At 64.3% G+C, this 13,642-nt stretch overlaps 5 protein-coding genes across 5 annotated transcripts; 4 read left to right on the plus strand and 1 right to left on the minus strand.

Annotated features, from left to right (window-relative positions):
• Window positions 1-1,062: 1,062 nt before the first annotated feature.
• On the plus strand, window positions 1,063-1,845 carry EMIHUDRAFT_71654 (short chain dehydrogenase; the record flags this gene model as incomplete). The annotated part of the gene is made up of 1 exon (XM_005786048.1): window positions 1,063-1,845. The coding sequence occupies one exon, from the start codon at window positions 1,063-1,065 to the stop codon at window positions 1,843-1,845; it is 783 nt and encodes a 260-aa protein (XP_005786105.1).
• Window positions 1,846-2,989: 1,144 nt separating this feature from the next.
• Window positions 2,990-6,926, plus strand: EMIHUDRAFT_455740 (hypothetical protein; the record flags this gene model as incomplete). Its single annotated transcript, XM_005786049.1, has 10 exons — window positions 2,990-3,561; window positions 3,824-4,667; window positions 4,951-5,145; window positions 5,207-5,254; window positions 5,350-5,514; window positions 5,611-5,850; window positions 5,961-6,009; window positions 6,081-6,130; window positions 6,202-6,269; window positions 6,431-6,926. The coding sequence occupies 10 exons, from the start codon at window positions 2,990-2,992 to the stop codon at window positions 6,768-6,770; spliced, it is 2,571 nt and encodes an 856-aa protein (XP_005786106.1). The 3' UTR covers window positions 6,771-6,926.
• A 76-nt stretch (window positions 6,927-7,002) lies between these two features.
• Window positions 7,003-7,894, minus strand: EMIHUDRAFT_229412 (hypothetical protein; the record flags this gene model as incomplete). The annotated part of the gene is made up of 3 exons (XM_005786050.1): window positions 7,003-7,173; window positions 7,242-7,431; window positions 7,848-7,894. 3 exons carry the CDS (start codon window positions 7,892-7,894, stop codon window positions 7,003-7,005), a joined length of 408 nt encoding a protein of 135 aa, XP_005786107.1.
• A 2,099-nt stretch (window positions 7,895-9,993) lies between these two features.
• Window positions 9,994-10,762, plus strand: EMIHUDRAFT_441508 (hypothetical protein). Its single transcript, XM_005786051.1, has one exon. It carries the CDS (start codon window positions 10,107-10,109, stop codon window positions 10,344-10,346), a length of 240 nt encoding a protein of 79 aa, XP_005786108.1. The 5' UTR covers window positions 9,994-10,106; the 3' UTR covers window positions 10,347-10,762.
• Window positions 10,763-11,506: 744 nt separating this feature from the next.
• Window positions 11,507-13,366, plus strand: EMIHUDRAFT_111669 (hypothetical protein; the record flags this gene model as incomplete). The annotated part of the gene is made up of 1 exon (XM_005786052.1): window positions 11,507-13,366. The coding sequence occupies one exon, from the start codon at window positions 11,507-11,509 to the stop codon at window positions 13,364-13,366; it is 1,860 nt and encodes a 619-aa protein (XP_005786109.1).
• Between the last annotated feature and the right edge of the window lie 276 nt (window positions 13,367-13,642).

The raw sequence follows: 13,642 nt of genomic DNA on the forward strand, positions 1-13,642 counted from the left end.
ATTGGTGTGACCATCCTGAGTTGCGGGAGCTCTCGGGGTGGTCTCAAACTTGGAGCACTTGGAGTGCGGCCATCAGCCTCACATCCAAGGGCGGCACGTGCACTAGGCTCTATAGGGAGCACTTGGCGGAGTGCGCGGTCAACCGCCAAAAGCCCAGGGTGGCAGGGTGGCGCAGGGGGGCCGCGCCGCGCGCCCCGGGAAGCGGGCCGGGTGGGAGCTAAGTTAAGAACGTAAGAAGCGCACCCGGCACTTGGAGCACTTGGAGTGCAGTTGGTAAGCGCACACCCAGGGCCGGGGAGCTAAGCAGCGGGCCGGATGGGTTCGAGAGAGCCCTAAAAAGGAAAAGAAAGAAAGAAAACAGACAACCGCCAAACGAGAAAACCCAAGGGAGGGAGGTACACGCACTTTCTTCTTGTCGTTCTTAACGGAGTCGCTTAGGCGGCGGTGGTGAGCCGGTGTGTGTGCCAGTCCGCGCCAGTCCGCGCCTTTTGTCGTGCCAGTGTTTGGAGCACTTGGGGTTTTGTGAGCGATTCTTGCTTGTGCGCGCCAGTCCTGTGCCTAAAAGAAAAGAAAGAAAGAAAACAGACAACCCAAGGGAGGGATGGGAGGACGGCACGCCGCCACCACACAGGGATTTTAAGGAGAGGAGTGTGATGCGCTAGCCGTCGCCCACCCTAGGGAGTCTGCCTCTTCCTATCTCTTTTCGCAGTCTCTCGCCGATTCTCGCTGCAACCTTCATCGAGATTTGCTCTCCAGGAGCGTTTTGCGACTGGAAATTCTTTTGCCTCTGGCTATTGTCTTGTTGTGACACGGGAGACACAGCTATTCTCGCGACGACAGCTTCCAAGCTCCAGTGCGAGCAAGGCCGGCAACAGCAAAATAACAGCACGCATGCTCCGCGTGGCGCTTGTCGCGCTTGCCTCCGCCGCCGTCGTGGCGAGCAGCATCGTCGCGGCGTCGCGGCGGAAGCGGCAGCGGCAGTGCGTCAGCTCAGCTCAGCAGCAGCCTCACGCTTCAGCTCTTCTCCCGCCGTGCGTGCCGTCTCTGGGAGGCCTCGGCGACATGGCAGGACGAGTCGTGCTAATCACGGGCGCGGCACAGGGGCTTGGACTTGCAACGGCCCGCCTCGCTGCAGCGTGTGGCGCCTCTGGCGTCTGCCTTGTCGACCGCGACGGCGACAAGGGCGCGGCGGCCGCGGCGGAGCTGTCGGAGAGCTGCGAGTGCCTGTTTGTGCGGTGCGACGTCAAATCGCCGGCCGAGATCTCGGCGGCGGTGGAGGCGGCCGACGCTAGATTCGGGCGCATCGACGCCCTGGTGAACGCTGCGGGCGACACGCGGCGAGCGGAGATCGACGAGACGACGGCGGCGCTCTGGGACGAGCTGCACGCCGTCAACCTGCGGGCGCCCTTCCTCTTCACGCAGGCCGTCGCGCGCATCATGCGGCGCCAAGGACGAGGCGGCGCGATCGTCAACGTCGCCTCGGTCCAGGCCAACGGCGGCCTGACCTCTTGCATGGCGTACGCGGCGTCCAAAGGCGGCCTCCTCACGCTGACGCGCAACAACGCGGCGGCCCTCGGCCGCGACGGGATTCGGGTCAACGCCCTGAACATGGGCTGGTGCTCGACCGCCAACGAGCACGCGCTGCAGCTCTCCCTCGGCCAGGGAGAGGATTGGCTCAAGCAGGCGGACAGGGCCTCCACGCTTGGGCGAATCTGCAGGCCGGAGGACGTCGCCAGCGCCATCCTCTTCCTGCTGTCGGGGGCGCACACCACGGGGTCGGTGCTGGAATTGCACCCCGAGCACATCCCCGGCATGCTCGGCGCGGGGATTGGCAAGGCCAAGTAGTGGTGGATTAGCTGCTCGCGCGCATGTTTTTATTATTATGTTTTGCCTCTTGCAACCTTACCTCGCCGACTTACTTTACTCCTCTTGCCTCAAACGAAAAGAAAACCGCGAGACTCCGCCGGGACGGCCTGGTTCCTCAGAGTAGCGCGAGCGCAGACAGGGACGGCGATCAGCAAAGTGGCACAGGCGGCACCCGACTCCAAGGAGACGCTGAAGACGCTGAGGATGGCGCATGTCGCTGCGCTGAAGGGCTCACGCTACAGGGTGCTGGATGAGGACGGGTACGATACACTGGCCCCCGCAGTCGGGGGGGTGTTGCCAGCACTGGTAGATGACCTCTCGGAGAAGAGCCGAAGGGACCTTGGCACCGGGGTCACGAGGAGGCGCGGGTGCTGGGTGCGGCGCGGTGCGTGCAATCGTGTGTTTGGCGTCATGTTGTGTGTGCCACGGAGAATTGGAGTGCAGTCATTAGCCTCACACATGCCTTCGCTTGTTTCTATTAACATCGAAGTCTAGCTCAAGAAAGAAAACGGACAACCCAAGGGAGGGATGGGAGGACGGCACGCCGCCACCACACAGCTCACAGGGATTTTAAGGAGAGGTGTGTGATGCGCCTGGGAGTCTAGCTCAAAAAAAGGGTCTAAACAGAGAAATTAAAAGTTTTCAAAAGGGGCGCAAGTTACGCGGCGAGGGAAAAGGGAGACAAAGAGGGGCACCAAAAGAAAGGAACCTACGGCTCGGAGAATTCTTGTTGCAGCTCTCCTGCACGCCTGGCCGCCGCTCGAGCGAAGAGCGCCGAGGTGTGCTCTCCACCCGCTCACATCCTTAATCCCCTCTAATGGGGCCCCGGTCCCCTCGCCCGTGCTCGCCTCCCCCGCGCGCGCTTCCCTCCCGTCCCGACGCGCCCCGAGCGCCGGGGCGTGCCTGTGGAAGCGCCGTGCCGCCGCTCCCCGTGCCGCCGCCTCCCGTCCGAGCCATCTCGCCGCCCAGCAAATCCATCATCCCCTCAGCACCTCCTGCCGCGTGTGTTACCTCCGCACGCTTCACTCACGCAACCGCTCCACCTGCATCAAACGGATTGCCGAACATCGCGCCCCGTGCAGGTGAGGACTCGAGTAGGGTCCTGTCGCAGGCCTCTGCGCGCATGATCCAGGCGAGCAACAAGAAGGCCCTGGAGCTCTGCCACTTCGACCAGTCCAAGCACGTCTTCCTCGAGGGCTCGGAGGCCGGCCTCTCGTTTGGCGAGTCTGCAGCCTTTGCCGCAGAGATCCACTTCTACTGCGAGCCAAACTCGGAGCCAATCGAGCCGCCGGGCCACCAGCAGGGGCCTGCGCAGTGGCACGGCCACCAGGTGCTCCTCTCCAAGTTCAACGGCTGCGTGAGCGGAGAGTACCGGATAGGGCTCGACGCGCAGCGGCACGTCATCTTTCAGCGCGAGGTGGCGCCGTGGATCGTCACGACGACGGACGTGATCCCGCTGCGCGAGTGGCACTCGATCGTGTGCACGTACGACGGCCAGTTCATGCGCATCTATATCGACTGCCGCCACGCGGCGCACATCGCGTGCGGCCCGCAAAAGACCGACCTGACGTCGCCGGCGCTGCTCGGCGCAGACCTGTGCGGCTACGCGACGGCGCACCACTTTGAGGGCTACATCTCGGAGTGCTCGCTCTGGCAGCGCTCGCTCGACGCGTCGGAGGTCAAGGCGCTCGCCACGTCCAACCCCCTCTCCCACAAGACCCTCTCCAAGGACCTGATTGGCTACTGGTGCGCCCGCCCGCCCCCCGCCCGCCCCCCGCCCGCCTCCCGTCCATCCGCCGTGGCGAGACGCGCCGAGAGCATCGCGGAGCGGCGGCGGCGGTCGCCGCGCGACCCACGATGCGCTGCGCAGCCGCGCCGCGCGCAACCTTCTGCCGCACGTCCCTCACACCTCGCCCCGCACGCCTCCGCCGCCGCCTCCCCCTGCGCGTCTGCCCAGGTGCGTGTACCAGCGCGAGGGCCTGCGCGCGCCAGTCAAGAATGCGGTGCGGCTGGTCGGCGAGGAGCAGTTCCACGGGCAGTACCTGGTCGAGGGGGCGCCGCTGCTGGACCGGTGGCGCAGCTGGCTTGCCGCCGGGGGCGAGGCGCTCCCTCCGATCCAGCCGCCTCTGGCGGACCCGGCGGAGATGTGCGCAGTCAGCGGCGCGGGGCCGCCCTTCTCGCCAGAGGCGGGGCTGCACACCTTCATCTGCGGGTCGGCGTCGGTGCTCTCGTTTGGCAACTGCGCGCCCTTCACGCTCGCTGTCCTCTGCCGCCCCAGCGCGCAGCAAGGCATCTCCGCCGAGGCTGGCGGCGCCGGTGCCAACGGCGGCGAGTGCGGGTGCGGCATCGTGCTAAGCAAGTTTCACTACGGGCTGCGGGGCGAGTACCGGCTGGGCTTCGACGCGCGGCGGCGTCCGTTCTTCCACCGCGAGATCGAGCCGTGGGACATGGTCTCGACGAGCGCCGTCACCGCCGACGAGTGGCATGAGCTCTGCGCGACGTACGACGGGGCAGTGATGCGGCTGTACGTGGACCGGCGGCTAGTGGCGCAGGCGCGGTCGGGCGCGCAGTTCACGGACCAGGTGACGCCCGTGCTGATTGGAGCCGAGTACGGGAAGAATTGCGTGCAGAACCACTTCCGCGGCTACATCGGCGAGGTGCGCGTGCTCGACCGCGCCCTCTCCTCCGACGAGTTGCCGAGCCTCTTTGCGCCGCCCTCAAAGTCGGCCGGCTTGCAGCGCGGCTTGCTTGGGCGGTGGAGGCCGATGGAGGCGAAGCTTGACGACGCGGACGGACGGTCGGTCATCTTCAACTCGGTCGCGCCTCGCTCCGCCACGCAGCCCTTCATGGCGCGCGGCCCGCGCCCCACCATGCCGCGCCGTCGCACCGCCCACGTCCACGTCCATTCCGCACCGCGCTCTCTCTTCTCCCGCACCGTCTCTCTTCTCCCGCACTCGACCTCGTCCTGTCGCCCCCACACCCGTCTCCTCTCTCATCTCCCGCCCCCGTCTCGACTCGTCCCGGCGGCCCCGCGCCTCGCAGGACGCGATGCTGAAGCGCACGCGGCTGTCCTTCCCACTCGAGATCACCCTGCGGGCGGGCGTGCGCGCGCTGCTCGTCGAGCTCGGCACAGTCACGCCGCACACGGTCCAGTGGCGGCGGGCGGTCGACATGGTCAATGAGTCGGGGGGGTACAAGCACTACTGCTACCTGGGCACCTCCGTCGCGCTCCAAAAGTCGCTGCTGCAGGCGCGCACGAGCCAGCAGCCTCCCCCGCGAGTGTGTCCAGTGACACGTCCAGTGACACGTCCAGTGACACGTCCAGTGACACGTCCCGCAGGCGCTCGACCTGCACGCGCACGAGCTCGTCGTCAAGGGCTGCGCGCGGGTGCACGACCGCGCGGACTCGGCTCGCGGACCTCTGCACGGCGACGGGCTGGACGAGCCCCGGACGAGACGGATGTGGGCCGCGGTGCCCTGTAGGCGCTGCGCAAGCTTCACGAGGAGATCGCGCAGAAGCGGCGCGACGTGCGGGGGCGCGGGTCGGAGCTATTCCGCGAGTGGTTCTTCCACAACCCGATCTCTTTCTTGCGAGAGTGCGACGGCGACCGATGCGAGTTTTGGCGCTTCCGATACCCGGGCCGGCGCGTGCAGGCGAGCGGACGAGGGTGGCACGGGGCGGAGAGAGACGCCCCTGCGCTTGTTGCCACTCCTCACGCTTCTGCTCTCGCCGCCCGGCCGCAGGCGATGAACGTGCTGGTGGAGCAGGCGCGGACGCGTTTCCCGCCTTCCAAGGAGTCGCCGCTCATCATTTCGTCGTTCGGGTCCGGGCTGCTGTACCAAGAGTTTTGCCACCTCTGCAAGCTCGTGCAGGTGGGGTACACCCACTTCCGGCTGCTGCTCGTCGACACGGCCTACGCGCCGTGGAAGCAAAAGTACCTCGCCCGCGACGGCTGCTGCCGCATCTACTGCCAGCCCGCCTCGGCACGCCCCCCTCCCCTCCCCCCCTCCCTTCCCTTCCTTCCTCCTGAGGCCTGCTCCTTGGCCCCTCGCCGCTCGCCGCTCGCCGCTCACGCGCGGTGCGGTGCGAGCAGGAGCTGAGCGAGGAGATGATGCGACCCGCGCCCGCCTACTCTGCGCCTGGCAGCACGGCGAGACGGCCTCGACGCCGCGCTGAGGAGCCTTGCCCGAACCTTCCCGGAACCTTCCTGTAGGCACCACCAAGGAGACGCTCGACTCCGCGGCGGCCTCGTCAGTCAACAATGTGAGCCTCCGTCGGCTGCACAACGGCGCGGTGTGTGAGCCGCGGCCGCTCACACCGCGGGCTGTGAACAGGCAATCTCTTTCGTCATGTACAACGATGCGCTCCACCAGTTCGTGCAGTGGCGAGACGCAGTCGAGATGTCGCCGAGATGTCGCCGAGAGAGCTTTGCGCCCGCCAGCCCACGCCTCCCACCCCCCGTGGGACGGCGCCCCTTGTCCACCCGACAAGACCCCCCCCCCCCCCCTCCCCCCTCCCCCCGCCGCATTCCCTCAGCCCGCCCCTGCGTCTGCTCCGCCGCAGGTTCAGCACACACCTGGACGTCGAGATCCAGACCCTGCTCTATGACTCGGTGGACGCGTACATCGCCGACTGCGCGCTGTCGCCGAAGGAGGTGATGGCGCACATCTGCTCCGCCATCGACTACAAGGACAACGACAAGCTCCTCGAGGAGCACGTCAACCACATGGCGGCCAACACGCTGCGCGACGACGGCGTCTGTGTCAAGCTGGTGACCCGCACTGGAGAGTCGTCTCCCGGTGTGTATGTGGAGGACCGCGGCCGGCGACTCCTGCACACGGTCCTGCTCGGCGCCGAGCACGAGTCTCACTTTGAACAGCGTTGCCACGAGTGCGAGGTGTGAGGCGGGAAGCCTCTGCCACGTATCAGGACAGTGTGAGCGCGCCAGGGGCGTGTGAGCTGCGTGGGGGCGCGCCGGCGGCCCACGCTCGACCGTACTTCGAGATACCGCCAGACGCGCGCGCACGAGATTATAGCATCTAGGAGCAGATTGTGTCGTACAAAAAAGTTAGAAGCACTCTGACAGGCGCCGCGTGCGACACGCACCCCGACCGCCGGACCCAGAGCATATACAACTAGGTCCCGCCGGAAGCATAGGCCGCCAGCGCCGCCCCTACATGCGCCTGCATCAGCTCTGCGCGCAGCGCCACGAGTTGCAGCTCGTCACGCGAACTGCCCACGGCGGCACTGCGCGGCCTGTCCTCGCTGCGCTTGGCAATCTCTCCGCGAAGCTTTGTGTGCGCAGCCTGCGGATCGGCGCGGCAGGCGCTGTCAGCAATCAGCGTGGAGGCGAGCGCGGGCGGGCGTGGTGCACCTGAAGCGAGGAAACAAACGCGTCCGTGGTGCTGTTGAGCGTGGAAGTGTCGACGTCGCCGACTTGGCTCTCGATCTGGCTTTGCGCCGCCGCCGCTGCACGCACAGCCGCGACGATGTGAGCAGACGCCTCCTGTGCAGCCATTAGCTCCGCAGTGAGCAATCGCAGCCCAGAGCGGGGAAATTCAGCCCTTCGCGGCGCGCTGAAAAACAAGAAACCAATTTCTGAGTGAGGAATGTGTACCTTTGTGTGTGTGTGTGTGTGTAGGCGAGCTTCAGGCACGCTCATCTCGATCGTCATGACGTCGCTACGCGCGGTCTTCCGCGGGGGGAGCTGCGTCGACGGGTGCGGGACCGCGGCGCAGCCAGTGCCGCGGCGAGGCCTCCGGCTGTTTGCGGCGGGCGGCTTGCTGCTCGCTGCATGGCGAAAAACTCGTCTCGCCACACGCCAAGGGCTTATGCTCTGGCGAGACGTGAGGCGCATGCGCCCAGGAGGGGAGGGGGCATGCGTAACGACACTGCTAGAGATGCCTTTCGGGGCCCAGAGATAAAACTTCTGTGATGCCATGCGTGACCTAGTAGTGTCCCCAGCTATGGGCGTGTCCACGTTGGAGCCAGGTGTGGTGTGGGCGCGAGAATAGCTCCGCCGTTCATGGAGGCAACCGATGCGAGTCGACTGGTGTGTGTCGTCGTGGTTTCGTATCAAGAATACTCACTCACTGTGTACCTTTCTACCTACCTACCTATCTGGTGTCTACTAGCCCCGAGTAGAGGGGGCGTTCCGCTGCTAGGGGAAACCCGGAGCGCAGAGCTAGCCCTCGGGGACCCGTGTTTACTTTACAGCCCTTTCCCTGCGAACGCGCACCCCCCTAGGGGTCAGGGCTCTCTAGCCCGTAGCCCGATCCCGATCATCCGGCCCGCTGGGTGCGCTTCTTAGCTCCCCGGCCCTGGATGTGAGGTTACCGACTGCACTCCAAGTGCTCCAAGTGCTCCGCTCCGGCGATGGCAGCGGCTCCTGATGTACCTCCGCTTTTGGGTGGCGGTGCGCGCGCTGCCGACGGCGCTCGCCGGCGCTTGCGGCGCTACGGCGCTCGCGGCGCGCTCGTGGCGTTCAGGGCGGCTCCACACGCACACGCACACACGCTCACACACACACACACACACACACACACACACACACACACACACACACACACACACACACACACACACACACACACACACACACATGCATGCATGCATGCATGCACAGACACACAGCCCCTTCCCCTTCCCCCTCAAGACCTTCCCAAGGGCGAGCGGCGAGGACACGCGCAGGCCGCACCTCTAGTGAGGCCCGCATAGTAATCAACCCTTTTCCTGGCTCACAAGCTGAAGATGTTCACGGGCCCCCACACGGAGGGGGAGCCCCGGGTACTCTTTAGCTGTACTCGTCTAGGCAGGGGTTGCATAGTAATGTGGGAGACTCATGCCGCCGCCCCTGCCACCCTGTGTGTGTCAGTGTGCCTGTGGTAGTGAGAGACTGCCAGCGAGAAGCTGGAGGCAGGTCGCTAGACTGAGATGAGACCGCCAGTGGAGTTGGGATTCCACCGTGCACCGCGCTGCGAGCCTGTCGTGTCCCTTGTCAGGAGCAGAGGAGAGCCCACCTCGCACCTGTCCCCCTGATCGTCCTTCCAAAATCCTGCTCGTGCAGGTGTGGACCCTGTCCTCCTCCCCTATCCCTCGTTTGGGTTGTCTGTTTTCTTTCTTTCTTGGCAGCGCCTCTCTGGGGTGTTGCATAGGCGGGGAGTCTCCCCCGCTGGTCTCCTCCTTCCCATTTTTCTTCTCTTTTGTTTTCTTTTGAGGGCAGAAGCCGGGTTTGTCTTGTATGTGCGTGCGGGGCGGCGCGGGGCAGGGGCGCGCAGGGGCCAGGGCTGAGGGCCAACGGTCATCGGCTCGTCGAGGATGGAGAAGGGGAAGGGGGGATGGGAGGTCGGCGAAGGGGTAATAGATATCAGGGTGCGTACGGGGTCGTAGCCGCCACTAGACTTTCCTGCCTCGCAAGGGCGGGGCTGTCGCCGGAAAGTGAGAAACGCCGGGCAGGCGCATCTACCTAACCTCCCATACGTGTTTGAGGCTTCTCTCCTTCGGGCTGCTCCATCTCCTCTCGTCTCTTTCCCACACTAGGCGGGGCGGTGGGTGTGTGCGCCTGGCCGCGCGCGGTGCGGTGTGGTGTGTGTGTGTGTCTGGTGTGTGTGTGTGTGTGTGTGTGTGTGTGTGTGTGTGTGTGTGTGTGTGTGTGTGTGTGTGTGTGTGTGTGTGTGTGACCGCGACAAGGGACCCCTCCACTTTTTCTTATTAACAACGAAGGCGCTCTCAAAAAACCAAAAAGCTTCTTCTGCACAGAGAAGTGCCATCGCATAGTCGTTTAGGGCGGCATCGCTCACCGCACGTCACCGCTGCTCTCCGTCAATCCAAAAGTTCATGCAAGTTGCAACGCGCGGTTGCGATGCCAGCAAGAGATAGGCTGTCCACCTGAATATCGTCCTCGTCAAGTGGCTCGTCGGCAACTTGAGCACCGCCGGGACTTCAGAGCGGCTCCGCGCAGCACCAGCAGCCCCCGTGCGCGTGCCCGGGTAGCGCAGCAAAAAAGCGAAAACTGCGAAGCCCGAGAAAAGCCCGCCAAGCCGCGTTATGCTGCGTTCAGGCTTCAGGGTACAGGACCTAGTCACTTCAGAACTGACTGTTGTTGCTGTTTGTACCCGTGCGTGTGTGCCTGCGTTTACACGTTTTAAAAATGTCAACGGTCTCAACCAGTACGGGTAGAGAGACTAACTCTCCCAGGCCGGACACGGGGTCGTCTTGATACTAAGGCAGACTTAGACACATGGAGGAGGCCGATGGTGAGACTCGGCGGCTGTGGGAGAAGCGCGAGGGTCAGGCCGAGGTGCCCGACGTGGACGTACTGTCGCCATACGAGGAGTCGCAGGCGTCACCGCGCTCCTCCCCCTCGTCCTCGCCGAGAATTACGCAATGGCGCTGGACACCACGCAGCAGTCCGTGCACGGACACGGCGGGCCGCTCTGCGCTGTCAAGCTCTCTGCTCTCATGGCTAATCATAACGTGATCGTCACACACGGCACGCGTCCACAACGCCGCATTCAAGTATACGCAGGATGTTTGTATGTTGCTCAGTCAGGACGCCTCGACGCCGGCTAGCTGAGGTCCGGCGACTTGTCCCGCTCGAATCGGTGACGAGACTGTGATGATCATCTCATAGAATATGGTGGCGGATGTCGACGGGGTGGTGGTCGGGCGTGCTCGATGGATAGCGGATGTCGGCGGGGTCGGGCGTTCGCGGTGGATAGCGGTTCGGCGCAGCTCTGCGTAACGCTGCACCGCAGTTCGCCATTGGCCAGGACTTATCACGTCACGCAAGCAATCGGGAGGTGCGTTTTGGAGCGTGCGAGGCGTGCGCGGAGGCTTCTTCTTGGAGCCGGAGGACGTCATCGTATCAAAAAGGCGAGCGCATCCACTGACAGCCAGACCGACCTGAAGCAGAGTACGACAGCCCAGTTTTCTTTTATGTTGTTCTCTGCGCCGACGTTTGCGCCAGCAGAGCCCATTTGCGTTAATTCCTCTCGGGGGGGTGCAGAACAGCAAAAGCAGCGTTTCTCGACCCGCACGCACTTGAGATCATGAATGAATGACAGGAAGACACGCTCACTCACACCTTAGTCCTTACTTATCCACTCACAACAACAAACACAACAACAACTCTCCCAAATGACGTGTGAGTGTTAGAGTTGTTTGATATTGCTAAAAATCTCTCTCTCACACAACACTCAGTCAGAACACAAGAAAGAACACTGCAGACTTGGAAAATGACAAGTGCGAACTCTCTCTCAAGTGCGCGCGCCGCAGGCGAAGAGAAAATTTGAGCGGGCTCCTGTCACACGCGTGTGTGGGCCCTTTGGCCCTTTCTCGGGGTCGCGCCTGCGGCGCGCCCTCTTTTTTTTTCGCGGAAATCACTCACCGGGTCTACCGCGCCGACCTGTGGACGCGCGAAAAAGAAAGAAAAGAGAGAACCCAAGGGAGGGATGGGAGGACGGCACGCCGCCACCACACAGGGATTTTAAGGAGAGGAGTGCGACCTCAGTGCAAAGGTCCGAAAGGGTTTCTTCCCCCACACGTTGGCGAGGGAGTTCTGTGAGAAAATTTGTAAAATTCTTCCCACAAGTTGAACGGCAGAACCTCGGCGGGCGCATCGCGGGGATCGCTCACGTTATGGCCGCCAGTTCTTGCACTCCCTTCTCGGAGGTGCAGGGCTGGCCCGCGCCTGCGGTGGACGCGCGCACGGTGTGCACGCCGCTGGAGTCGCGTGTGGCCTTTTTCGGGGCCGCAGATGGCAAGCCGCACCTCTACGTGCTCACCGTCGCGCTGCTCTCGGCTCACCGCTTCCACCCGGCGGCGGGCTACTATGCGCTCATGCCCCAGGGCGAAGCCGAGGCATGCCGTCGTGCGGAACATCCCTTCAGCATGTGGTCCAGGGGCGTCGTCCGCGCGCTGCCGTTGGACGCGGCATCGGCAACGCAGTTTGGCAGTGGCGGAGGCTATTCACGGTACACCTTCCACAGGCATGCGGTTCCCGAGATGCTTGCGGCTCGAGGCTACGACTTCAGCATTAACCTGGACCCAGACGTCATCACGCTCCGCCCGTGGGACCTCCGCGTGCTGCTCGAGGTCAGGCTCATTGCCGGCCGACAGGTCGGCCGCGGTAGCCGGACCGTCAGGTGGCTGCAAGAGCGGCTGGAGGCGAACGCACAGGCGGGTATCAGCGGAGGGGAGAGGGCGGCGGCGGGCGTTGAGGGCTTCCTCTCGCGCACACTCAACACCACCAGGTGGGCACTGGAGCGGACTCCCGAGATCAATGGCGGCGTGCTCGTCTTCAACAATGCGGCTGCCGTGAAGGCGCAGTGGCTGCTCACGTGCGTCAGGAGATACGCCGCGCTGCACGCCGTCGTGGAGGGCGACCAAGACCTGATCAGCCTCGTTCTCGCCGCGAATCGGTCTCTGCCACGCGCTTCCCTCCCCACGGTGTACAACTACGCCTTTCGTCGCGACAGGGAGCGCCTGCCATACCGAGAAGCCAAAAGGCTCCGGCACGGAGTCTTCGAAGGCGTTGCGGTCAGCATCCACTTTGTCGCGGACGGCAAGCCCTGGCAGCGGCAGAATCTGACGACGTACCCAAGTTGGCTGGCAGCGGCACGCCTTTGGTACGTCAACCAATGGCACGAGCTGTCGCGATCCGTGCGGCCTGGCCTGCTCCAATCGCTCTCGCACCAGGAGCTAAGTGCCTTTGGCGATCTCGAGCCGCTTCGCGTGGCTCAGAACCCGAATCTGACTCTCCTCGGCGTCGCCGACTCAACCGCTCGCCTCAGCTGTCGCTGCTTTGTGAGGGGGCTGCTTTCCGGCGGTCAGAAGCCCGATCCGGCAGAGCTGCTTGCCGGGGCAAGGGGCGTCGGAAAGAGGCAAGGTCGACCAGAGTTTGACGCTCTGGTGGAGTCGGTGGAGGACAGGGCTGAGGCCCTCCGCGCGCTCACCCAACGGCAGCGTGGCGTGCTCCTCCAAGAGTGCGGAGGAAGCTCCTCGACACACGAGGAACAAAGCTGCAAGGCCATTGCGGATGCGGAATCGCGAAGAAGGGCTGCCAGCACAAGCACACGGGCGACAGTCAACAGCACCATCGCCGACCTCTATCCCGCCTTCCTCCGCTTCCTCGACGAGCACAAGGCGGTGCCAGTCAAGAGCGTGTACGCGGACGTGCACCAGTGCGACCTCGCCCACTGGTACGCCCGGATCAAGCAGGCGAGCACGCCGCCGAGGATGGAGCTCACGCGGAAGATTGGGACCGCGAATGTGGAGGCGCTCATCGCCCGCGTGGCCGCGCTTCCAAAGTTGAGGAAGCCTCGGGGCGCCGTGAGGCTCTCGGATAGCCCGTGTAAGCGGCTGGTCTCCTCTCCGCCGGCGGCCTCGCGGTCGCCCGGCGTCCAGCAGATCCTGATGCACACCCAGAACCACCGCACCAGGAGGCGAAGGAGGCACTTTGATGCAGCGGCAGCGGAACCTACTCCGGCGCCGACGTGAGGACCAGGAGGTCTCGCGTGTGGTCTCGCTTGGTAGCGGTCAGCACGTACAGCGAGCCAGCGGCGGCACCGATGTCGCGGTCGGGGGGCTCTCGGACTCGCTCGGTGGACGCTCGCCGCGCTCGGTGAGGTCGGTGGACGACACGGTGCGCCTGCGCTTTTTGTGGCTGTTGCGTGTTGGTGTTGCCGTTGGCTCGGCGTTGGTAAATCTCGGGACAGAAAATACTATAGACGTATGCTTCCAGATGCACCGCTCAGCCGGACAGCGCTAGTATCC

Source organism: Emiliania huxleyi (genome assembly GCF_000372725.1).
Source record: "Emiliania huxleyi CCMP1516 chromosome Unknown EMIHUscaffold_155, whole genome shotgun sequence".
Lineage (NCBI taxonomy): Eukaryota > Haptophyta > Isochrysidales > Noelaerhabdaceae > Emiliania > Emiliania huxleyi.

Bases quoted from the DNA above. Each gene is read 5' to 3' on its own strand.
- EMIHUDRAFT_441508 (XM_005786051.1), top strand. From the start codon at position 10,107: ATGGAGGAGGCCGATGGTGAGACTCGGCGGCTGTGGGAGAAGCGCGAG.